The sequence below is a fragment of the Malaclemys terrapin genome, chromosome 6 (genome assembly GCF_027887155.1).
Source record: "Malaclemys terrapin pileata isolate rMalTer1 chromosome 6, rMalTer1.hap1, whole genome shotgun sequence".
Classification (NCBI taxonomy): domain Eukaryota; kingdom Metazoa; phylum Chordata; order Testudines; family Emydidae; genus Malaclemys; species Malaclemys terrapin.
In genome coordinates, this window is record NC_071510.1 from 101,473,930 (window position 1) to 101,500,668 (window position 26,739).

A 26,739-nucleotide genomic window follows, 5' to 3' on the forward strand; every position below is an offset into this window, starting at 1 on the left:
TCCATTTCAATAAACCCCTTGCCTTTTATTCACGAGACCAGTGTTTGTCTTTTGTGTACATTACCAAGTACAAGCTAACATAGTCTCTTTAAATGTTTGTTGTATCCCATACTAGAAAATTAAGTACAGAAAAACATTAATACCTGAAAAATTTTAATCCTATTTCATATTTTACTGGGATTCTAATGTCTCCTCCATTGTCAGTCAGGGTCTCAAGTGGTTCTTCGCTGTCACTAGAACAGAACACACACCACTCTGGTCAGATTATGATACTCCTCAGTACACAGTACGTATAGTTGGTGGGGAGGGCTCTGAGAGACTGAAATACCTGCAGCTGTGGATATAAAAAACCCCACTGGCCACTTCAAGTTAATTATGGTCTTTTAAAAATAAATTGAAATGGCTCTTTCCAGTAAGTAAAAGGTACATACTGCATTAGGCCAAAGTCAAAATTACACCCTTGTAGAAATGAGAATACAAACTGCTGTAGATTGAAAATAGCTACATTATATCAAGTAGGGGCCATCTCCATCACACAATCCCTGTAATTTCCTGTGACAGTATATATTACAGGCAGGTGCAGTACAATTTACCCATGCAGCTATGGCAAGGCACCTCAATCTTGACTTGCTGCAACACCATTGCTATTTAAGGCCAAGGTCTCTCTCCTTGGCAGAGACTGCAAATTGTATTACAATGTATGGTCATTTTGTGATCAGAACAGATGTCTTCTGTGGTTGAGGCTAGCAAATCTGAGTCACTTGTGTCTCATTGGCCTCTATAAATGAATGTCCATTTATTTAATCTATCTCATTTGATAGCCTCAAACCAACCAATAGTTCTGTACATCTCTAAAGCTGGCCATTCTAGACATTCAATATTCTCTTTTGGAAAAAAAAAAAAAACCAAACCCCCCAAAAAACATCTCTCTCATATCAGCTGGAGTGCAAGCTATACAGTGACTAAAAGGAAAGCTTGAGATATAAAAGCAGTAATTTTGGTAACTAACCTTGTTACATACACTTGAACAGTAGCATTTTCCAGAAGATAAGAAGCATTGAATTGGAATACTATTCTGAAAGAAATCTGGGGGGAGAAAATATATTTTAAAAAGATACTAAGAAAAGGAGACTAAAACTCAGCTAAACGTTAAAAGGTATTCAGATGAAAACTGGCTAAATTCCTAAGTCAAAAATCTTGGAGTCCACACTCAGTTTTTAGTCCATCTAACTGAATGAAGCGACAAAGAGTCCTGTGGCACCTTATAGACTAACAGTGTCTGATGAAGTGGGTATTCACCCATGAAAGCTTATGCTCCAATACTTTTGTTAGTCTATAAGGTGACACAGGACTCTGTTGCTTTTTACAGATCCAGACTAACACGGCTACCCCTCTAACTGAATGAGTAGGATTTTGTCCAAAATAAAAAGGAAATCCAATAGCAACCAGATTATTACACTGCAGGGCCAATTTTTCAAAACTGGTGACCCAGAATAAAATTGAATATATAATGTGTGTAAAAAAGGTCATTAAAATAAAATTGCATATTTAAATTCTAATTTGTAAATTTAATTTCCTTGATTTAAGAATCCTACATCTGTTGATCCTGAGAGCCTGGTACAACAGCTATCAGGCCTTTGGGAAGGGGTCTGTACACAAAGCCTTGGTAGTATAGCTGGAGTGGGCTGTTTCCCTTCCTCATTTAGAAGAGGCTGCTGAGTTTTCATTTCTTCATACTAATGTGATGGCACTTTTAATACATGGCAAAGGTACCTAGAGTGTTGAATAAGCATTTTTTAAATCTATTGAATAAATCTAAACAAATAAAGAATCCTGAATTTTACAACAATTTACTGATGACTATAATTAAGGCCAATATAGCCTAACATGGTCACTTGGAAGGTTTTGGAAGTTCTGTTCTAAACATGCCTCTCAGCATCACTAGACAGATTACACTGTAGCAGTTTTGGTTTAATGAAAATGTAGCATTTGGTAATTATGTGATATAACAAGCTTACAGTTTGTTAATCTGAAGGAGTTTGAATTCAAGCTCTTTATTTCTCCATTGGTTTAATTGTGTGCACAACTTTCGTATAACAGATCCAGAGAACATTGTCTGGGCAATTTGAGCATATAAGGAAGTCAGGAAGAGGCCTAGAACAGGAATTTGCTGGGACTGTTTATCAGCCAATTATTGTTAATATCGGAATGCAAATGAGGGTATGAAACATCTTGATTTTCAGATTGAGTGGGAATTGAAGGACTCTAGCCACAGACCTGGCAATTTCAGTTGGGAAGTAAAATGAGAAGACTCTTAAGTTGTGAATGGGAACAATAAGTAGTGGGTTTTGTCCTGATTTGTCTACATGGTAAGAACAGCTTATCTAGTTGCTACTGGTCAGAGACTGGAATTGGAAAAGTGTGTATGTTGGTGTGTGAGAGAGAATCTAAGGTAATTTATTATATCTACACAAGATTTGGTGTACCCCAAAGGAATAAGACATTTTATCCTAGAGCAATTTATTGTCCTTATTTTAAGCTATTTTACAGACATTGAAGTCCCAATTTAAAATGCTGCATTTGGACATTTGATTTAATCACTAAAGAATACATCTGAGCTACCAGAAATTTATTCCTAAAATATAAAGAAATAGGTTACAATTGTTTAAACATTTCTTGTGCAAAATGTTGAGGTTATAGAACATTTTCTTTCATCTAGCTAATTTATATTTTGTAAACTCAGCTAGGTCACTCATGGAAAGTCTAAAAGAAACTGAGATTTCATATGAATATAGTTTTCCACACCACAAACAGAGCAATGGGCTACATCATTAATGTAGAGGTTATAAGCCACTCTGTGCTGGAGAACTCCTTGAACACCATCTCTAGCATTGATGCCTCACTTCCAAAGAGCCAGGACAGAGTTAGTAGGGACCTGTAGCCAGTGTAGCAGCACAAGGGGTGGGATTCACAAGGTACTAGGGGATTAAATTTCAGGTTTAGGTACCTAAATCTCTATTTCAGGCTCCACTGTGATCCACAAAACTCCTGCTGAACCCTTAGGCATGTAAAATCAGTGCCTATATTTCCAGGGTAAAAGCTCTCTCTGGGCATGTGCACTACTGCCTCACTAGAAGAATCCAGACACCTATCTCTTGAGTAAGCCCCAGAGCGATCTGGGGAAAGTTTGATGTTTGCCTATCTCGCATGTGAGGGTTCTTTTTTCATTGACATGAGTTGTTTGAGATTTAGATTTGAGATTTATTTACATCTAGAAACCTTAATTGGTGCATAAATACATAACTGATCAGGATGGACAGCTGCCATACAGGGCTGCTGTCCTCTCCAAAAATATTCCATTAACAGTTTCCTACCTCTTCTCCAGACTTTAGGAAAGGGTATCCCACTTTACAGGTAATATTGTGATTGGATTCACAACTATCTTTCTGTATATCCTAGACAGAAAGAGTCACATAATTACAAGAATGATTTCACTTTTATGTGCAACATTTTTTAAAAAAAGTTTTAATTAAAAATTAAACAGTCCAGAAGTATATCACATATTCTTTGTAATAATTGTCACTTTCCATCATCATCATCATCATTTAAAATTCAAATTGTTAATGGATAGGACTGTCTACATTTGTTTCATAACGTAAAATAGTTATCATAATATTGTTATATCAGAGTTACTATTATTGTTTATCAGTGAAAGTGTACAGAGAACTTCACAAAATGCATAGGGCTCGAGTTTAAAATATGTATATGTGCAAAAGAATTCTCTTCTCATTCCAATGCATCTTTACAAATATGGGGAGCAGTACAGTGTCACCATTCAGTGATGGGGGACTTCAACTACTCAGGCATCGGTTGGGAAAATAACACAGCAGGGCACAAAGTATCCAACAAGTTCTTGGAATGTATTGGAGACAATTTTTTATTTCAGAAGGTGGAGAAAGCTACTAGGGGAGAGGCTGTTCTAGATTTGATTTTGACAAACAGATTTGATTTTCAGCTTGAGTGAAAGTGTTCATGAAATAAGGAGTTCATGATTCTAAGGAATGGTAGGAGGGAGAACAGCAAAATAAAGACAATGGATTTCAAGAAGGCAGACTTTAGCAAACTCAGGGATTTGGTAGATAAGATCCTATGGGAAGCTAGTCTAAGGGGAAAAACAACTGAAGACAGTTGGTAGTTTTTCAAAGAGACATTATTAAGGGCACAAGAGCAAACTATCCCACTGCGTAAGAAAAATAGGAAGTATGGGAAGAGACCACCTAAGCTTAACCAAGAGATCTTCAATGATCTAAAAATAAAAAAGAATCCTACAAAAAGCGGAAACCACATTCATCCTTTGTAATTTGACCTAAACAACTAACACAAGTATGTAGGGACAAAATTAGAAAGGTCAAGGCACAAAACAAGATCAAACTAGCTAATGACATAAAGGGTAACAAGAAAACATTCTACAAATACGCTGGAAGCAAGAGGAAGAAAAAGAACTGGGTAGGCCCATTACTCAATGAAGGGGGAAAATAATAACAGAAAATGTGGAAATGGCAGAGGTGCTTAATGACTTCTTTGTTTTGTTTTTCACCAAGAAGGCTGGTGGTGATTGGACATCTAACATAGTGACTACCAGTGAAAATGAGGTAGGATCAGAAGAGGCTAAAATAGGAAATGAATAAGTTAAAAATTACATAGACAAATTAGATGTCTTCAAGTCACCAGGGCCTGATGAAATGCATCCTAGAATACTCAAGGAGCTTACTGAGAAGATATCTGAGCCATTAGTGATTATCTTTGAAAAGTCATGGAAGACTGGAGAGATTCCAGAAGACTGGCACTATATTTGCCCTTTTCCTATCTATAAAAAGGGAAATAAGGACAACCCGGGGAATTACAGACCAGTCAACTTAACTTCTGTACCCATAAAGATAATGGAGCAAATACTTAAGCAATCAATTTGCAAACATCTAGAAGATAATAAGGTGATAAGTGACAGTCAGCATGGATTTGTCAAAAACAAATCCTGTCAAACCAACCTGATAGCTTTCTTTGACAGGGTAACAAGCTTCTGGCTAGGAGGGAAGCGGTAGACGTGGTATATCTTGACTTTAGTAAAGCTTTTGATACTGTCTCACATGACCTTCTCATAAACAAACTAGGGAAATACAACCTAGATGGAGCTACTATAAAGTGGGTGCAAAACTGGTTGGAAAACCATTCCCAGAGAGTAGTTATCAGTGGTTCAAAGTAATGCTGGAAGGACATAATGAGTGGGGTCCCACAGGGATCAGTTTTGGGTCCGGTTCTGTTCAATATCTTTATCAACGATTTGGATAATAGCATAGAGATTACAATTATAAAGTTTGCGGATGATACCAAGCTGGGAGGGGTGCAAGAGCTTTGGAGGATAGGATTAAAATTCAAAATGATCTGGACAAACTGGAGAAATGGTCTGAAGTAAATAGGATGAAATTCAATAAGGACAAATGCAAAGTACTCCACTTAGGAAGGAACAATCAGTTGCATACATACAAAATGGGAAAGGACTGCCTAGGAAGGAGTACTGAGAAAAAGAGGTCTGGGGGTCATAGTGGACCACAAGCTAAACATGAGTCAACGTATGTAATGCTGTTGCAAAAAAAAAAAAAAAAAACCAAACCACCACCACCACCACAACAACAACAACAAAAACCACACTTCATTCTGGGATGTATTAGCAGGAGTGTTGTAAGTAAGACACGAAAAGTAATTCTTCCACTCTACTCTGTGCTGGTTAGGCTTCAAGTGGAATATTGTGTCCAGTTCTGGGTGCCACATTTCAGGAAGGATGTGGACAAATTGGAGAAAATCCAGAGAAGAGTGACAAAAATGATTAAAGGTCTAGAAAACATGACCTATGAGGGAAGACTGAAAAAAACGGGGTTTGTTTAGTCTGGAAAAGAGAAGACTGAGGGGACATGATAACAGTTTTCAAGTACGTAAAAGGTTGTTACAAGGAGGAAGAAGAAAAATTGTTTTTCTTAACCTCTGTGGATAGGACAAGAAGCAATGAGTTTAAATTGCAGCAAGGGAGATTTAGGTTGGAATTTAGGAAAAACTTCCTAACTGTCAGGGTGGTTAAGCACTGTAATAAATTGCCTAGGGAGTTTGTGGAATCTCCATCATTGGAGATTTTTAAGAGCAGGTTAGACAAACACCTGTCAGGAATGGGCTAGATAATACTTAGTCCTGCCATGAGTGCAGGGGACTGGACTAGATGACCTCTCGAAGTCCCTTCCAGTCTTATGATTCATTCCTGACCATGATTTGTACCTCCATGAAGCCCAGCTTGGTCATGTCCCTGCATATGATGTTCCATTACCAAGTCTCTGGTCGTTCTCTAGGTCTCACTGACCCTGGTTGTGTTTTGCATTATTTTCTTTGTCTTCCTATCTAGCATTTATCTTGTCCAATGTCCCCACCATTAGAATATTTTTTATTGCAGCCAATCTCATAACTATCTCTGATTTCACATTCTACTCTCCTCCTAACTTCATTTCTTTTATCATCATCCCACTTCATACCTGCCATCTTTCAAAGAAATCTGATCTCTCCTGCCTAAAGCCTTCTGATATCCATTCCATTTAATACAGCTACTTCCAGAGTTCTACTGTTAATAAACTGGCTTGATAAATTTTCACTTTGGTAGCCAAAGTACATGTTTTAAGCTCATCCTTGAGGGAACCATCGACAATGATAAAGCTTCCTAGGTACACATAAGATTTCACTTGTTCTGTGGCTTCACCACTGCTGCTTTTCAACACTTCATCTATTGTCCATTTCACAAGATGCAATCACTTCATCTTCTTGGCATTTATTGCAAGTCCAAGTTGACTACACCAATTTTCCATGGTAGTGAAGAGTATCATATTTAAATCAAAGGTGTCTGGCAGTTGTACAATGTCATCTGCATAAGCTAAAGAACTTAATTCTAGATCACACAATGTCACACCCTCTATCTCATCTACCATCTAGACATCTTTAATCCACATTCCCACCTTTTTCCCCCCCTATTGACTGTCAGATTGTAAATATCTGATTAATGCAACTTCGCCCTGGTCTGAAGCCACACTTCCTCCTTACTTATTCTAAAACTTGCCTTAATCTGCTAACAATTATTTTCAACATTATTTTTCCCCAGTACTGATAATTAGCTTAGACCTTTATAATTATTCAGACTGGCAAGATCTCCTTTCTTCAGGATTGGCACAACTATTGGCACTTCCTAATGCTCCGATAGCACTTGTCCCACTGGTTTTAGCAGTTCAGCTGTTATGCTGTTCATTTCTGCAGCTTTTCCATGTTTAAACTGCTTCACTGCTCTTTCTGTTTCTTTTTCTGATGGTAGTTCAGTGCTGATATTCATTCTGCCCTGATCAGCTAGCATATCTGGAAAATATGGATTAGCTACAGGGTTCAGCATTTTCTCAAAATGCTCCTTCCAGACTTCCATCACCTCTTCGGCATTTGTTGTTAGTTCACTGAAGCCTTTCTTACAACTTGCATTGTTGGCCTGATTGTGTTTCTATACAACTTAACCTTTTTGTATATTGTTTTCATATCTTGCTTTGTTGCTGCTTCTGCCAGTTGTTGAGCCTCTTCATTCCAAGACTTTTCTTGTCCAACATTTGTGATTTCCTCACTGCTTTGTGCAATGCTTTTACTTCTTCTTTCCCAGCTGTCTTGGCTTGTTTACACTTCTCCTGTAATGTTCTTGTTTCGTACTCAGAATGCACAAAAATGCATGCACAATGACACCTACTTGCAGACACAATTACCATGACTCCTCATAAATCTAGCATTTACTCAGTACACACCAGGAATCGTGCAATCAAGCACTGGGTCCAACTGGCCATTTGTATGCACAAATACTTGATTTGTGCACATAATGGTGGAAACTGTGTACACACTTAGGCACATAATTACATGCACATTTTTAAAAACCAGGCCCATGATAAATAGATCAAAAACATTTTAAATCCTTGACATCTAATCAAACAGGTCATCTTGGTAACTTCAGAATTGTTTATCATTAACTTTCTATAGCCCTGAGATCATCATGTTTATTATATTAATATTTGTTTTAACTGATAAGGTGCTTCCCCATACCCCGGACATCAGAATGTCAGCAAAGCACATATTGTTATTCTCTCCTTCCCGTGCATTTCATAATCCCCCTCTTCCCAACTGTTGCTGATTTAGGTACTCCTTCTTGCCCTTCAACTATGATGACTTGATGCAGAGCCTCCTCCAAGACTGCATTCATGGAACTGATTTCTCTTCTCACTTATACCAATGAATATGGTCCCCTTAAGTCAAAAGAGTTACACCATCTTCCTGATGTAAGTGAATTTGCTTTGCTGCTTTTGCTGTGTCGGTCCCAGGATATAAGAGAGACAAGGTGGGTGAGGTAATATCTTTTATTGGACCCACTTCGGTTGATGGAAGGGATGAGCTTTCAAACTTCAGAGCTCTTCCTCAGGTCTGGAGAAGATAACGAGAGTGTTGAGGCTAAAGCTGAGGAACATAAGGAGAAGCTCTGTGAAGCTTGAAAGCTTGTCCCTCTCACCAACAGAAGTTGGTCCAATACAAGATATTACCTCACCCACCCATCTCTCTGGTGTAAGTGAAGGCAGATTTAGGCCTTATGTATCTTCACTACTCTGACACCATCTTCAATTGAACAGTACCGTTTCTCACCCATTTCCTTAAAGGCCATAATGGTGCTTGGTTTGCACTGGCCTAAGAAATTTTAGTCCCATGATAATTCTCAAACTGATGTCCCTAGTTTAGCAGATTAATACAGCAACCCCCTCAAATCTCTCCACTAACCCAGATTGTGATAAATTGAAAAATCTATACCTCAATTCCAGCAAAAATAATGTTTGGAGAGTACTTTACTAAGACTCTGGTATTATAGGCACTGTCTTTTTTATTCTTGACAGACAGTAACACGTTGAACTTATCATTGCTTGACTTTATGATGAATGGAGGGGAACTGTAAAATAAAATAAAAATTGTGTTAATTATCTTTACTTTCCAAACTGATAAAAAAAAATTAAGCTATGGAACTTTTTCCATGGTCATACTGTTTTGTCTTTGATTGAGAAAATGCTGATCACTAATATTCTATTAGAGCACAGAATCTTTATTTTATTAGTATGGCAGCTATATTAAGTTTCAGTGTAGTTACCTGTCTCCAGCTATACTTGCTGTTATATTCAGAACCAGATCTGTAATACATTTATTTTTGATTCCACAGTCTTTTGTGAAAGGAATCTGCAACAATAATATTGATAGTTGTATTCACATTTTGTTATAAGTATAATCAAAATGTAAGTATCATTTCAAGTCATTATCGTATTTTACATTATAAAACACCTTTTGTGGGACTGTCATAGAGACCTTTGTTGGTATTAGTTAATGAAGCCTCCCTTGACCCTGTAAAATAGTTAGGTGTTATTACCCAGCTGCAGAAGAGGAATACCTATGAATGGGTGAACAGAAAGGTTAAGTGATTTACCCAAGATCACAGAGTGAGTCAGTGGCAAAATTGTGAATAGTACCAATGAGTCCTGACACATTCCCCTGCTCTAATTTGTAGATTAGATACAGTTGCCTCCTTTCATTGAGTGCCCTATGTGGGCAGGTCACTCAGCTTTAAAATTCAGTTAGAGTTTCACAACCTGATTCAAATCCCACTGAAGTCAAAGTCCCCACCAATGGAAGTTTCATGGGAGAATGCATCTCCCAGCCTAGCCCCTCCACCCTCACTGGCCAACCCTGGCCAATTTATGGACTAAGCCATCCATCTCTGGGCCTTGCAGGGGCTGTCTGGAGAGGGGTGAATATCATCTTAAATACTCTAGATATTAGCAATGAACCTTAATGTCTTACATATTCATACACTGCGTTCGGCTGGTCACTATCGAGAACTGGACCATTCTCTGGGTCGGAAAAATTGAACTCCAACAAAAACTTTACAGAGTCCTGAAAATCAGGCTTGTCCTAGAAATGAAACAAATGAAACTGTTATTATGAAATTTTCCCTTAAAACCACCATTGGTATGGAAGCCGCTAAAGGAGAATAAATATGGAGAACCTCCCAGGTGCTTTATTTTTCAGTCACATTCTCACCCGAACCACAGTGTAGGAAAAATATCTGAAAAAGGAACAACTTGGTGTAGCTAGCTAATGATGACAAACTGGCATGTTTCCAAACAAAACCTTCAAAATACATGTCCCACAGGATCACAAAAGGTCATCTAGTCCATCCCTCTACCAATGCACGATCATTCAAGATCATCTTAAAAGCGTCAACATTTATAGTTTCTTTTATTCTTCTCAATGAACCAAAGCCAGCCCTGGAATAGGGAGATACGAGGCCCACTGACATGAATGGAGTGCCCTTTTGTGCCAGGGATGAATTTGTGCCCATTATTCTTACACATATTGCACGTTCAAGCAAATCTATGTGTTATGCATCATATACCAGTAGGGTAATTTTTTCAGCAAGCAACTGTGGAGTTGCTAGGATCTGGGTACACAAAAGGAGTTAGGCACCTAAGTCCCTATGTTAGGTGCCTATTTCCCAGTTCTGGGACCACTGTGATACACAAAACTCCCAATGACCTTGTAGGCATCTAAACTCGCCCACCACCTGAGTTTTTGCTGTAAAAGCTCCTAAGGCACCTGTGTTTCTGAGCGTGTGCACTGCTGCCTCCCTGTGAGTGTCCAGATGCCTATCTCCCACCTAAGACCCTGCATGATTCACAGATCAGGAGAAGCAAGGTGTTTGGCCCCCTAACTCGCCCAAGAGGCCCGATGCAGTAGACATGCTCACACGCTGCCTAATGGATTGGGCTCCCATAGGTGAGCTTACACAAAGCAGCTTTGATGCTCTAACCATTAGGCTTTGGGATATTCTGATATAGGGAGCTCCTCTGTCTCTCCTGTTGAAGATGTTGCACTGTGGATAAATAATGAAAGTATCATTGAAGTAGGGGACTGGATGCTGTGTCTCTCACATCCTGGGTGATACTCCAAGCATCAGGCTACAGAGTTATTTTCATGCTTGTGCTCTCATTCTTTCCTGAGTAAAGAGTCAGTTGGGTCAGTCATTGGGCTCAGTGTCACAATGCCTAAATCCTTTTGAGCATTCAGCTCTAGATGTTTTAAGAATAGGTATCAAATAGTGTAAATCCCTAATGATTCTATAAAGCCAATGATCATAATGGTCTTTACTAACTGCTTTACATTTATTTTTTTACAGTAAAGAGGTCTAGCTCTGGTCATCTCACACATACTCTGTCCCAACCCTAATTATGGAGATTTAGAGTTACATGTGCAAATTACACTTTCATTTCACTCTTTTGCCCACATCTAAGTCATCCACCATCCTTTACATGGCTGATGAATTCAGCCCAATTGTGTTATTCACCTTTTAAATATAAATAGCAAAGAAATAAAAATAAATTGAGCTAGGAGAATATATAGTCAAAGAAATATTAATACTATGAAATTGGATTAATAATGTGTATACTGGCTATTGACAATGATTGTGAATGTAAGGAGCCTTTTTAATCTATTTTAGCACTAATGCAATAAAATGCACTTAGAGATAACTGTAATGTAACAATGAGAAAATATAGCCACTTTATATGATTTACTTGCCAACACGTAGAAGTTATGTTTAATACATTCTGACCCTTTGACAGTGATATTTTTTTGTATCTTCCTTTCTTGACTTTCCATGAACAAGCTTCGAGGTAGCCGTCTTTGTGAATCAAGTGTAGCCCAATACTGTATACCTACAAAGATAATTGAAATAATACAACCTATGTGGATAGGATTAAAAGCAATAGACATCTCCCTACTCTTTTCTCTCCCAGTTTATTTTTGCTGTTTTTTTTTTAAACTGTAACAACATTTTAACAATTTTAATTTTGTTATAAATTTTGAATACCAAACTTAAAAAATAATTTCATAGTTGCATGCTATTTTTTGGGGGGGGAACCCAAATCAACCTACCAAAACCAAAAAACAAACCAAAACAACAAATAACCCAAAACAAACCCATCAACCCCAAATGCAAATAGAACAGGTTTTCATGCAAAGATTCGATGACTTGGTGCTGTCTACTTACTGGTTTCATATATTGTATCTTCTTTAGACTTTAGTCTGACTTCAAAACAAATTGTGACATTTATGCATACTGTCTCTTTTTTATCTGTATTACAGTTTTTCTTTTCTATATTGATTTTATTGGGTGTGAAATTCATGGAAACATTTACTTCAGCTACATCACGAGACCTTAAGAAAACATCAATAGGAAAGAAGACCCTTAAATAATAATGTAAATCTTTTAGCATTTTAAAAACAAACTTGTCAAACTATGCAATACTGTACATTACTGAACATACATATAGTGATATAGGCAGATAATGACATATACTCTACATACTATAAAGGTATACTGTATAATGGGAAGGGAGCAGTTACTGGAATACTCTTCAGACCTTCCTTAGACATGCACAAAGGATAAGATTTTCAGAAGCAGCTAAGTGACTTAGGCCTTGTCTACACTACGAGAGTAGTTCGATTTTACTTAAATCGAATTTTTGGAATCGATATTGCAAAGTCGAACGTGTGTGTCCACACTAAGGACAGTAATTCGACTTTGTGAGTCCACACTAACGGGGAAAGCGTCGACATTGGAAGTGGTGCACTGTGGTCAGCTATCCCACAGTTCCCGGAGTCCCCGCTGCCCATTGGAATTCTGGGTGGAGCCGCAAATGCCTTCTGGGTAAAAAAAAGGTGTCCAGGGTGCTTTTGGGTAACTGTCGTCATCCGTCCATCACTCCCGCCCTCCCTCCCTGAAAGCGCCGGCGGGAAATCAGTTCGCGCACTTTTCTAGTCAGTGACAGCGCGGACGCCACAGCACTGCGAGCATGGAGCCTGCTGCAACCATCACTGCAGTTGTGGCCGCTCTCAACACCTCGCAACTTATCATACACCTTTCCCTGAGGCAGATGCAGAAAAGTCAGGCGAGGAGGCTACGTCAACGCGGTGATGGCCTGAAGTCTGAGAGTAGCACAGACCTCTCAGAAAGCAGGGGACCCAGCGCCGAGAACATCACGGTGGCAATGGGTCATGTTGATGCCGTCGAAAGGAGATTCTGGGCACGGGAAACAAGCACTGAGTGGTGGGACCGCATAGTGCTGCAGGTCTGGGATGAATCCCAGTGGCTGCGAAACTTTCGCATGCGGAAGGGAACTTTCCTGGAACTTTGTGAGTTGCTGTCCCCTGCCCTGAAGCGCAATGACACCCGGATGCGAGCAGCCCTGACTGTCCAGAAGCGAGTGGCCATAGCCCTGTGGAAGCTTGCAACGCCAGACAGCTACCGGTCAGTCGCGAACCAGTTTGGGGTGGGCAAATCTACCGTGGGGGTTGTTGTGATGCAAGTAGCCAAGGCAATCGTTGATGTACTGCTGCCAAAGGTAGTCACCCTGGGAAACGTGGAGGCGATCATAGATGGCTTCGCAGCGATGGGATTCCCAAACTGCGGTGGGGCCATAGATGGAACTCACATCCCTATCCTGGCACCGGAACACCAGGCCAGCCAGTACATTAACAGAAAGGGCTACTTTTCCATGGTGCTGCAAGCACTGGTGGACCACAGGGGACGTTTTACAAACATCTACGTCGGATGGCCGGGCAAGGTTCATGACGCTCGTGTTTTCAGGAACTCTGGTCTGTTTAGACGGCTGCAGCAAGGTATTTACTTCCCGGACCACAAAATAACTCTTGGGGATGTGGAGATGCCTATAGTCATCCTCGGGGACCCAGCCTACCCGCTAATGCCCTGGCTCATGAAGCCCTATACTGGCGCCCTGGACACTGAAAAAGAACTCTTCAACTACCGGCTGAGCAAGTGCAGAATGGTGGTGGAGTGTGCTTTTGGCCGTCTCAAGGGGAGATGGAGAAGCTTACTGACTCGCTGTGATCTCAGCGAAACCAATATCCCCATTGTTATTGCAGCTTGCTGTGTGCTCCACAATCTCTGTGAGAGCAAGGGGGAGACCTTTATGGCGGGGTGGGAGGTTGAGGAAAATAGCCTGGCTGCTGATTACTCACAGCCAGACAGCCGGGCGATTAGAAGAGACCAGCGGGAAGCGCTGTGCATCCGGGAGGCTTTGAAAGCAAAGTTCCTGAGTGAGCAGGGTAACCTGTGACTTTAAAGTTTGTGTATTGAGAAGCTAAACCTGCCCCCATTTCTTTGCCCAGTTAATGTTGACTATCCTATCCAGTTACATACCCCCTTCACCCCACTTCCAACACACGTTTCAAAATAAAAATAGTTCTACTTTGTTAAAGCACACCGTTTTCTTTAATACTGTATTCGCGGGAATTTTTTAAAACTGGGACGCAGACTGTGGTGCGGAGCGGGTGTACTGTAGTGGCGCGAATGCAGCTTCTAAACTCAAGGATTGACAGGCTCCGCTGCGGTGGGATGGTTGTTTCAACGGAGCCTGTCACCCCTCCTGATAGGGACTGTGTGTATGGGGGGGTCTATGTGACTTTGTGGCAGGGGGAGGACGGTTACAGATCCCCTGCTGTGTGGCTCTGTGATCCTGCCTAAGGACCGCCGCTTAAGATCTGTAACTGCCCTCCCCTGCCACAAAGTCACAGAGCAACCCACCCCCCACCACATAACATGAAAACAACCTCCCAGACTAACCAGGGTAACTAGTCACTGCATCACTGCACTATGTATGTGCCCTGCTGCTGTGCCTGCCCCCGACTATATACCCTGCCAAAGGTGACTGTCCTGTCGAATTACCAACCCCCTATCCCCCCCTCCTGCAAAAGAACATGATGGAAACAGTAGTTAACAGAAACGTATTTTTTATTATCAACCAAACATGGAACTGGGAAAGTGAAACTTGGACGGGGGCTTGTGTCAGGCGGGAAGGAAAGAACTTGTCAAATTTTGGGGAATGAGAGCCTTCTGCTGCTCGAGCTCTCTGCAGGGGTGGAGTGAGAGTTAGCAGGGACTCTGCCGCCTCTCCTTCTGTGCACTTTGGGTGAGGGGAGTATGGGACTTGGTGGCGGGGGAGGGCGGTTAGAGATGGACTGCAGCGGGGCTCTGTCCTCCTGCCTCCGTTCCTGCAGAACATCCACAAGGCGCCGGAGCGTGTCCGTTTGCTCCCTCATTAGTCCAAGCAGGGTTTGAGTCGCCTGCTGGTCTTCCTGACGCCACCTCTCCTCCCGATCCATGTTGGCTTGGTGCATTCGGGTCAAGTTCTCCCGCCACTGGGTCTGCTGTGCTGCCTGGGCTCTGGAGCAGGCTATAAGCTCCGAGAACATGTCCTCCCGTGTCCTCTTCTTCTTATGCCTAATCCGCGCTAGCCTCTGGGAGTGTGATGACAGGCTAGGTTGTGAGACAGTCGCAGATGGGGCTGTGGGAATGGGAAAAAGGGAGTGAATTCCTCAGAAAGATAAATGTAGTTGTGAACAAAGAACATAGTCTTTCTCTGTTAACAAGACCATGCACAGCACCTCTCACATGCGCACTCAGCACAAGGTCGAATTCTCGGCCTTCGCATTCAGTGCCTGGGGTCTTCTACAGCACATTTGAGAAGCCTCTCAGGAGAACGGAATTTCTGTTGCAGGCAGACATGGTAAGCCGTAGACTTGTGGCAGCTTAAAACTTTAATATTAGCAATGGCCTCATTTCACATTGAAATCAATGTCGGTCCCTGCTGCCAGCAATTCGGCAAGCAGGAAGTCTGCTCCTGTCCCACACCCTCGCGGCTGTCCCCGGGAACGATCCCTTTCGGCTGCCCCTCTCCCGCCTCCACCGCGTGGCTGCAAACCAGCGGTTACAGTTCTGTAAAGGAACGGCAAAGCAGTCCCAACACTAACATTCCCCTACCTCATTCAAAGCAGGTCATCATGAGCGACATCACCCTCATGAGGATCTCTGACAGCGAGAAAGAGAGAATGCTCCGGGAAAGCCTGCAAAGACCAGGGCCGTATGCCGCCATGCTGTGCAGAGCAATGATTCCAGAGTACTTGATAGTCTCGTGGCGTGGCAACGTGTCCTACTACGGAGGACCCAATAAGGCCGCTCTCCCCAAGAACCTAATGCAGCGGATTTCCAATTACCTCCAGGAGAGCTTCCTCGAGATGTCACAGGAGGATTTCTGCTCCATCCCCGGACATATAGACCGCATTTTACTGTAGCTGCTGTAGCAGTGACTAACCAGTAGAGCGGCTTGGGCAGGACAATCATGCAAAACCGGACATTGCTAGATTTTTTTTCAATAGTTGCACTGCCCATGACTGAACCGTTAAGCTAATCAAACTAATCATGAGAAACCCATTTTTTAAATTGTTAATATTCCTGTTCTGTTACAAATAAATGTTTAGATTTTTACAACACTTACTGGCTGATCCTTCCCCAGATTCTGTGTCCGGGGTAACGGCTGGGGAGGGTTGGTAGGGGATCTCTGTAAGGGTGATGAAGAGATCCTGGCTGTCGGGGAAATCAGCGTTGTGAGCGCTGTCGACTGCCTCGTCCTCCTCATCTCCTTCCTCATCTTCCCCGTCCGCTAACATGTCCGAGGATCCAGCCGTGGACACTATCCCATCCTCAGAGTCCACGGTCACTGGTGGGGTAGTGGTGGCGGCCGCACCGAGGATGGAATGCAGTGCCTCGTAGAAACGGGATGTCTGGGGATGGGATCCGGAGCGTCCGTTTGCCTCTTTGGTCTTCTGGTAGCCTTGTCTCAGCTCCTTGATTTTCACGCGGCACTGCGTTACATCCCGGCTGTATCCTCTCTCTGCCATGTCTTTAGAGATCTTCTCGTAGATCTTTGCATTCCGTCTTTTGGATCGCAGCTCGGAAAGCACGGACTCATCACCCCACACAGCGATGAGATCCAAGACTTCCCGATCAGTCCATGCTGGGGCCCTCTTTCTATTCTGAGATTGCACGGCCATCACTGCTGGAGAGCTCTGCATCGTTGCCAGTGCTGCTGAGCTCGCCACGATGTCCAGACAGGAAATGAGATTCAAACTGGCCAGACAGGAAAAGGAATTCAAATTCAAATTTTCCCGGGGCTTTTCCTGTGTGGCAGTTCAGAGCATCCGAGCTCGTACTGCTGTCCAGAGCGTCAACAGAGTGGTGCACTGTGGGATAGCTCCCGGAGCTATTAGCGTCGATTTCCATCCACACCTAGCGTAATTCGACATGGCCATGTCGAATTTAGCGCTACTCCCCTCGTCGGGGAGGAGTACAGAAGTCGAATTAAAGAGACCTCTATGTCGAACTAAATACCTTCGCGGTGTGGACGGGTGCAGGGTTAATTCGATGTAACGGCGCTAACTTCGACATAAACGCCTAGTGTAGACCAGGCCTTAGAAGCCTAAGTCCCATTTTCTAAAGAGATTGTTAGGTACTTAGGAGCCTAAATCTCATTGTAAGTCAAAGGGAAATGGGACTTAGGCTGCTAAGTCACTTAGCTGCTTCTGAAAATTTTATCCAAAATGGTTTTTACTTCTTATTTTGCAAACATCAGAAAAGTATGTAAAAGCCAGCAAATTAAAACCAGAGGCAACATAAAATGTATTAATAGCAAAAAATAAAAAAGTATTTCTAAGTCCAAAATTCTGGTTGGTAAAGTCTTGGGAGAAGGATTATTTGTTACGATGATTTCTGTTCTCTGTTTTTACAAGACAACACTGATTAGTCTATGAAAACTTTCATTGACTTCAAGGGTTAAATCCAGCCCAGTATAAACAGGCACAACATTCATTGGCTTCAGAAATTGTATCTGCTTTCACTATTATGACTTAACTTATCTAATGTTGTAGTACCTAGATGTCTCAACCAGGTCAGGCCTCCGTTGTACCAGGCATATATAGTAAATGACAATCCCCATGCTGCCAAGTCTTATGATTTTGTTATGAGTCTTGTGATATTTGGTGTTTTGCTTAAAGCCCCAGCTCCTGGAGATCACTGATTAGGTAAGAATCTTAGCTGTCATTTAAAAAGAAAAAGTAAGCTTCTAGTCCTTGTAGTCACAAAGAAAAGCTTGAAAATGTAACCCAAGGGCACCTTAATGGTTAAAAAGCCAGAATGTAAATAAGACGACCCCATACTTATTATTTTTAAAATTTCTTATGATTGTTAAGAAAATCTGATGATTTTTGGAGCCTGACTCATGATTTTGAACTTTTGGGGTTAACATTGAGTCCCTGCCCCAAAGAGAGACAGTCTAAGGCCCCTGATCCTGCAAAGACTTATACACATGCTTAACTTTACCCACTGAGAGTTGTTCCACTGCGAAACTGGGGCCTAAAAGACAAGACAATTGGATGAGACAAAGAAGTAGGTTGGAAGGGGGACGAAGAAAAATGGGGAAACAAAACATAGGATCTGCTTAGAACAGACTAGCTGTTATTCAGACAGTAATCACAACTCATCACAAATACTAAATTTAGTCTCAGTTCATTTACATTAGAACAGGATTTAATATGTTTAATTACTATTATTACAGGAAGTGCGGGATTTGTTATTTATTCTTTTGACCTTGGATGTAATAATTTATGCTTAATTTTGCCATTACATATTAAGCCACAGTTAGTTCAGTGAAAATGTTGTAGGTTCTATTTTGTCTATATTCTAAAAGAATAGGGTCTTTTTGTTTAGATAAAAAATTAAAATTATGATTACTTTTATAATATAGCAAGTTTCATTTTTTCATTATTTCTCCTCTCAGGGAGACATTAGAAATATTAAGATCCATATATAATACTAAAATATGAGATGAAACAAGTACAAACACAGGTGAGACACATCGTTTTCCTGCAATAGTCCACCCTTCAATCGGGAGTGTGTATGTTAATTAATTAGCGCAAGTTAAGCACCTATTATTATTTTAATGGCGACACACACACACAACTATAATAGTTGGGCCTACAAAGTTACCCTAATTGTAAGATCAAATGTAAAAAGTAAGTAAGTTTAAAAGATGTCACAATAACCTATAACAAATATCGAAGGGAAAAGGTGCAAAAAGGCGACAGAAAAAATAAATTAGTCTGAACAAAAAGGCCTATTAATATAACTCAAGGAATGTGCTAAGATCCTGTCTGGTAAACAAGAAAAGTGTAGAACTGAAAATCAGTAAACCAAAATTGATGTGCTAGAAACTAGGCCTAACAGATGGACAATACTGAAAGGACGGGCTAGACTGCTCATCATTCCCCTTTTGGGGTCCTCAAAAAGAGACTTTGAGAGGAAAGCCAACTACTGTGATGCTGGTTGACTGGGAAAGGAGCAAGCTTCACTATCATGGCTGCTACCCATACTGTCTCCTGGGACCCCAACCTTCTTCATACTAATCCTGAAAGATGTCCTGACTAGACCAGACTTGAGAGAGGGAACCAGATTACATCATCACCTTCACTGGCTTTGGCTAAATCCCAAATATTACCTGGGATGTGAGACTTGTATGTTCTTTTCCTTCCCCACCTTATTTCTTCTCTTTCCTATCCCTCTCCTTTTTTCCTTCTGTCTAACAAGAGTCTGGCTTAGTTGGCCAACACTATATATTTTGCAACACTGCTCTAAACCTCTGACATGAAACAGGAAGATAAATGCAATGCCCTAAACTGCCCAATGTTGGTACAAGTTTGCCAGATCTTGGAGTGACTGACAAGACCATGAGCAGTGCTTGTGTTTCTCCACCCAGTGAGGCTCCAAGTGAGAGAAGCTGTATTTTCTCTTTGCTATTTTTTTCTCTCCCACTTTTGTGTGTGTGCGTGTGTGTGCAACTTGTTGTGTCTTCTAGCCCATCTCTTTTCCCAAAGAGAACAGTTATTACCATCTATAAAAATGTCAAACACGGTGTGAAGGGGGATGGGGTAGAGGTGGGAATTCCTTCTAAAGACTCTCTCCAGGGAACAAGGAATGTTGTTAAAATGAAAACATTATTTAATGCTTTGCATTTCAAATGCTTTAACTGCTTTTCCTTATTTTTCTGTAACTTTAATAAAAGGATGCTTGATGGTTTGTTTGCCATGGCACGTACTAAGTAGGCTGAGGTCTCTGTATTCCAAATCCTGAACCTTGTTTAACTCTGTTTAATGTTGGAAAGTTTCAGGTCATATTCATGCCTATGACTCTTTAGACCCTTTTATTCCATCTAAATTAATACAACACTACAGGGAATAAAGAAAACAGTCAACATGAAAACTTTAGTCTACCAACAGAGAACAGCCAACAATCTACAGGTGATTTAGGCTTTTCCCCTTTAAACAAATGCTTTTAATATACATACCAAAAGAGGGCAGCACCACCAAGGCCTCCAATGGTGACATCCGTTAGACCATCACCATTTAAATCCATTTCTCCATGTATAGACTGACCAAAAAATTTCACTTTTTCCCCATCTCCACCTGATGGAATACGCTATGAAAAAGAATTAATAGCTTTATGTAGTATACAACAGCTCATATAAATACATTAAGGATGGATGAGTTGGGTGTGAATAGGCCTTTTAGAATTTTAACACTGCATTTTCATTATAGACCAGGGGTGGCCAAACTGGCTTGTGAGTCACTTGCGGCTCTTTTACCATTAAAGTGCAGCTCATGGAGCCCCCCCATGCACCTCCCCATTCTCCACCTACCAGACTGGTGGGAAGGAGGGGGAGAGCTCAGGACCTCTGTCTTACAGTGGAGTGGTGTGGTAGGGGCTTCTGCCCAGCGGGGAGCGGGGCCTCGAGGCTTCAGCCCCATGGGGCGCACCTGCCAGGGCTCAGGGCTTCTGCCCAGTGGGGTCCAAGGCTTCCACTCTGTGGGGTACACGTGCCAGGGCTCGGGGCTTCAACAGGAGCAGGGCTGAAGCCCCGGCAGGCACCTCCCACGGGGCTGAAGTCCCGAGCCCCGGCAGCTTTGCTCTGACTCTCGAACTGCTGAAGATTGTCTTATGTGACTCAGAGGGTCAGTAAGTTTGGCCGCTCTGTTATAGACCTTCTAAAAGAGTTACCACGGTGATGAGCACAATATAAAATGCCCAGCTACATCACTGGATCCTTTAGGAATTGTTAAGTGTCTCCTTTATCTATCCATACAGAGCATATTTAGAAGATTTCTAATGAAAACACAATAGAAGACATGATAAAAACAAGAAAAAGTGTTTTATAACAATAGATCATAATAGTCAAATTTAGTAAAGTCAGAATGAGTTTAACTGTACTTAGCATTCTTAAAAGGAAGCTGTCGAGGTTGCGGAGGTCACAATTTGACCCTACTGAAGTTGGTGAAGAAACTCGCATTGACTTCAATGGGGCCTATCAAACTCTGACTAAAGTCAATAGTTACAGTTACAGTTGGATTGAGTGCTGTAGTAAAGAAACAATCCAGAGTAAATGGAAAGACTTCCACTTATTTCAATAGGCGTTGGATCAAGCCCTAAAGGAGTAATGACTCCACCCTAATCAAAGGATGTCTGTTAAAACACACTGTTCTTATAACTGCTGCTAATCTATATATTTGACTCTGTAATGGTCCTCACTTGGGGAGCATGGCCTAGTGGTCATGGCTGCAACTTCTGACTGCCAGGGGGATTGCAGGGAGGGGAGCCCAGGCTCTCCCATTCCACCAGGCTCCAACCCAGGACCATTTGGGCTACCAGTAATCCAAAAACCCAGGCTACTTAAAGCTGTCCTCCCTGGGCCTCTTCCTCTTGTCCACCCCCCTGGGATCAGCTTAGTCCAAGGCTTTCCCCTGGTGGGGAAACCCAAATCACAATAAGTAAGAGGGGGTTACCAATGTCCAAAGTCCACAGGATACTTCCTTCACTGGTTGTATCCGAGGTGGGTCCTCCCTTCCCTCAGGGAGGACCCCTTTGGTCAGCTGTGTCAGAGTCTTAGGCTTCCCTCTGCTCTGCTCTGCTAGCTGCAGATCTGCCACCCAGTTCACCTCCAGATCTGCCACCTAAATGAGCTAATTCTCTGCCTTTTAATTCCTCCAGCAGATGTAGCAGTGGCTGCAGGTGTGGCAGAGCGGGGCTGGCTGAGCCCAAAATAGTCTCTTAACCCCTTGTTGCCCAGTGTGGGGTTTGTACACTCTATCACAGACTCCTACCTGGGCATATTCTTTCCTTATACTACTGCCATTGCCATGATATATGTACACAGCTCCTCGATGATCATCCTCTAAAGGCGCTCCTATTACAATATCATTAAACCCATCAAGGTTGAGGTCCTTTACTGGAGCAATTGCAGTCCCAAAGCGCGCACCGCAAGGTTCATTCTTGTGATTTTTGCAGGAGCTGTGCTTTAACAATGAACAGCAAGTTTGCTTCATAGGTTCAAGGCTCATCTGATATTCAAATGTTGTCTGTGAAAAGGATAAATGTAATGTTTAGGGACTGCCGTTGACTTTACAGCAAAGCAGGCTTTTAAAAGCACGTGGACTCAAGACAAACAGATACATTACACAAAGTTAAGTCACTTAACAGAAACCATGTGGTGTTAAAATATTATTCTATATATGGTGAAAAGCTGTGGTTCCTAAATTCTGGCTCCCATGCTGACTCTAAGCAGGAAAGGAGAGATTTGCAGTGTGTTTGTCTGTCTGTGACAGCTGTCTGAAGTAATGGGCCATAGGAAGACACAGCATCCTAATAGTGTCTGTATGGTACTTTAACTAAACCACTTAACCCTTTAAGCTGCTGCAAGTATTCTCTCCAAAAGAAGTTCCCTGAACCGGAAAGATACAACAAGGTTTATTCTGGATCACAAATGGCAGTTGTCCTGAATATTGTACTTCCAGTCTTGGTAAGTATGGGTTGTTTTCTAGCCCTGAAATAGTCACCCCATGAATGCAAGATTGGATTCTTTTGGTCATCAGGGTCCATTGGGGCTGTGCCAGGTTCTAGATGTCCTCAAGCCCCCTGACCTGAGGACATAAAGGGCAGAGCGTGCCCAACCATCCCTCAGTTCATTTGTCAATACAGAATGCCAGAGGAGTAGGTCTCTATAGCAGCAGGGAATGAGGGAAGGTTGTGGAATCCATGTGGACAACACATCTCAAAGAGTCACAGTTACTGTAAGGGACATAACCATCCTTTCTTCTTCAAAGGATTATTCATATGGATTCCCCTTGTGATGGCCATCAAGTAGTTTTCTGTTTGTGTAGAGGTGGACACTAGGAATCCTGCAGGACAGTCCTACCAAAGTAGGCATCTGATCTGGAAGCCTGTATCAAAGAACACCTGTTAATGTGTGGACTGAACTCCATGTTGCCAGCCTTATAAATTTCACAAATAGGGAAATTCTTCAATCAGATAGCAGAGGCTGTGTGACCTCTAGTGGAATAAGCTGTAATGTGGCTAGGTGGATCTAACTTGGATAACTGTAACATACTATTATACACTTAGAGACCCATATTGATACTTTCTATGATGATATTGTGAGATCCTTAACCCTATAAGCAAAGGTCACAAACAGCCTACGTGTGTTCCTGAATGATTTTGTCTTGACAGTGCCCTTATTACATCAAGTATAACTTCCCCTAGGGTTGAGTTAACCTCATGGAAGAAAACTCGGAGATTAATAAATTGGTTCATATGGAATTCTGAAACAACTCTGGGCAGGAAACTGGGCCAGAGAATAAAGCGGTCCTTATGAAACACTGTATAGAAGAACCGACCTATGGATCTGAGTCGCCCCATCCTTCAAGCTGATGTAATGACTACTAAAAAGACAGTCTTCATAGATAGGTGGTACAGAGAACAGGTTGCTAAGGGCTCAAAGGGGGGAAGCCATCAATCTTATTAATATTATGCTGAGGTCCCAAGTGGGATGGAGCTCCTGACCTGTAGAAAAAACATGAAAGAGGCCTGTAAGGAATCTGGTCACTCAGGGTAAGAAAACACAGTGTGGCCCTGGATAGGAGGGTGATGCATAGATATTATTGTTAGATAGATCCCTCTGAAACTAATCGAAAGTCAATTGTTTCAGGGCTAGGAAATAGTCCAATATTGCTGACATGGGTATTGTTGGGGAGCTGGTGATGAGACGCCCAAATAAAAGACTTCTTCCACTTAGCTTTATAAAAGTCAGTCTAGTTGAGGCTTTCCTGCTTGGAGCAGATTGTTCTGAACTTCCACTGAATGCTTTCTTCCAGTGGATGTCAGCTAGCCAGTTTCCAGGCTGTCAGGTGTAGACCCAATAGTGGATCTGGATGTAGGATCTGATTGTTGTGCTGTGTGACTATGTCGGGCAAAGCAGACAATGTGATCAGGAATTGCACTGAGAGTTCACCAGAGCAAACACCACAACTGATATTACTTGTGGTAGTTTGAGAAATGTCTGTTGAGGTGATATGGGAGCAAGTTCTGAACGCATGGAAGATGCAGGGCCTTTGCATAATTGAGTGATGAATATACTAAACACAGAACCAAATAGCCTGCTGACAGAGCAGAGATGATCTGGCTCCTCCACTGCTGGGTGACATAATGCATAGATGTGATGTTGACTGTCAGCACTTGCATTGTGGATCCCTGGAATAGAGGCAGGAATGGTTTACATGCCAGGTGGATAGCTCAGAGTTCCAGGACATTTTTGTGCAGACCAGTTTCTTGACCATAGGCCCTGTGTCTGAAAGTGATTTAGATGATTCCCCTATCCCTGAGATGAGACATCCGTCACCAGAGTCTTGGTATGTTGACATGCAGAAAAGGGTACGTTGCAGAAAAGGGTACATTGACCTGTCCCTTGCACACCTGAGATGTCTTTTCACCAATCTAATGAGGAGAGGACTTCTTGAGGGTGGAACTGTGACTAATACATCCATGTGGTCTCTGCTGTGTAGACACTGATTTCAATCACCCTTGCATGAAGCATAGGCAAAGTCTGTTAAGTTGTCACATAGGACCATAAGGACATGTGTCCCAGAAGTATGAGGCATGCTCTTATTGAGGTTTTTGGATGAGCTTGAAGTTGGCTAATGAGGTCAGCTATCGTTTGGAATCTTTCTTTTGGGAGGTAAGCTCTTCTGATCTAGAATCTAATGTGACTCCTATGACCTCTATGCTTTGATTAAGGGTTAGTGTGGATTTTTCACTGACTTTGAGCCCAGTGTAATGTTACTTGAATTGAGTTTGTTACCTGCTGGGGATGATCTTCCTCAGATCAACCTATCAATGGGATACATCTCCTTAAATGAGCTGCCAAGTACTTGATAGCACCCTTTGTGCTGTGGAAAAGCCAAAGGGCAGGACTCTGTATTTATACAGAGATATTCCTGCTAGAAATGTGAGATACATCTGACTCATAGGAAATATGCAGTTAAGACACTGAACCTTCTTTCTTCTTTGGAATGATACTATTGTAGAAATAAACCCACCCACCTCTGAACTCTAAGGGTACCTGTTTTGTTGCTCTGAGATGCAGCAGAGAGTCCACTTCTTGCTTCAATGTTATTTTGTGAGGGGTCCCTGAAGAGGATGGGAAAAGGGGGTGAAGGGTAGGAAGGGACTGAAATTGTATGCAAATATCCATTACTGACAGTCTCTTGGACCCACTGGTCCATGATGATCCCAATCCAGGGTACTGAAAAAAAGGAAGGCAGTTACCAAAAGAGGCAAAGTGGGGGACGAGAAGAGTAGAAATCTCCAAAGGTTCTGACTGTGGTGTGAAAGCTGCTGTCAAAAGAAAGACATCAAATGTGTCATATCTGTCAGAGGCAGTGGGTCATCTGCATTGGAACCTCTACTTCTCCCTTGGTAGATCCAGAGTCCCCTCTGGGTAATAGTAGTATGAAGCATAGGAATGCTGGCTGAAGGAGACTTGAGGTCTGGCTTTTTTTCTCTTTGGCGTGTACTAGACTAGAGAACACAAAGTGGCTCTAGAGTCCTTTAATGAGTGGAAGGACTTGTTGGTCTTTGAGTTGAAGAGATTGCAGTCCTCAAATGGAAAATCCTCAAATGATTTGGACCTCCTTTGGTATCCCCAGTGACTAGCACCAGGAGGATCTTCTCATTGCCCCCAGTGTGGTCATGATGTATGCAGATGTCTCAGACACATCCAAAGCAGCTTGCAGGGAAGTTCCAGCTATCAGCTGTGCCTCTAGCATGATGAATTTTAATTCTTCCGTGTGCTCCTGCAAGAGATCTTTTTATAAATTGGTACAAATTGTCCCAGGGCAGATAGTCACATTTTGCAAGAAGCACCTGGCAGTTGGCACTGCATATCTGGAAACAGTCAGAGGAGTAGACTTTTTTGCTGAACAGATCCACTCTTTTATGATCCTTTTCCCTTGGTGTTGTTTATAAGGCCCTTTCTGCTTAGATCTTTCCTGAATAACTGCTATGACAAGTGAGCTTGGCACCAGACGTGAATAGTAGCCCTTGTGAGGGGCTTTCTCAAAGCCCTTGTGATGAACTTGGTACCATCTATCCACCCTCTTTGAAGTGACAGATATTGATGCTGGAGTCTGCCCCTCGTCCTTGCAACAGTCCCTCATTAACACATATGGTGAATCTACCAGATATGGAACAGTACAGAATATCTAGCTGATTGTGTGACTTCTCTTGCATTGCTTCTAGTGAGATGTCAAGGGTCTTGGCCATGAATTTCACTGTCTAATCCCTCCCGGACTCTCAGTGTT

General features: G+C 42.0%; 1 protein-coding gene across 1 annotated transcript in view; it reads right to left on the reverse strand.

The window, feature by feature from the left end:
* The window catches only part of ITGA1 (integrin subunit alpha 1), a 121,077-nt gene that overhangs the window by 16,562 nt on the left and 77,776 nt on the right, over positions 1-26,739 (reverse strand). Inside the window, exons 14-23 of the mRNA XM_054031426.1 lie at positions 22,210-22,464; positions 20,400-20,530; positions 12,194-12,360; positions 11,722-11,858; positions 9,946-10,056; positions 9,242-9,327; positions 8,911-9,046; positions 3,375-3,455; positions 1,010-1,086; positions 144-233 (exon numbers count right to left, since the gene is read on the reverse strand). Of these exons, the coding sequence (XP_053887401.1) occupies positions 144-233; positions 1,010-1,086; positions 3,375-3,455; positions 8,911-9,046; positions 9,242-9,327; positions 9,946-10,056; positions 11,722-11,858; positions 12,194-12,360; positions 20,400-20,530; positions 22,210-22,464 (1,271 nt within the window). The remainder of the gene's footprint in view (positions 1-143; positions 234-1,009; positions 1,087-3,374; positions 3,456-8,910; positions 9,047-9,241; positions 9,328-9,945; positions 10,057-11,721; positions 11,859-12,193; positions 12,361-20,399; positions 20,531-22,209; positions 22,465-26,739) is intronic.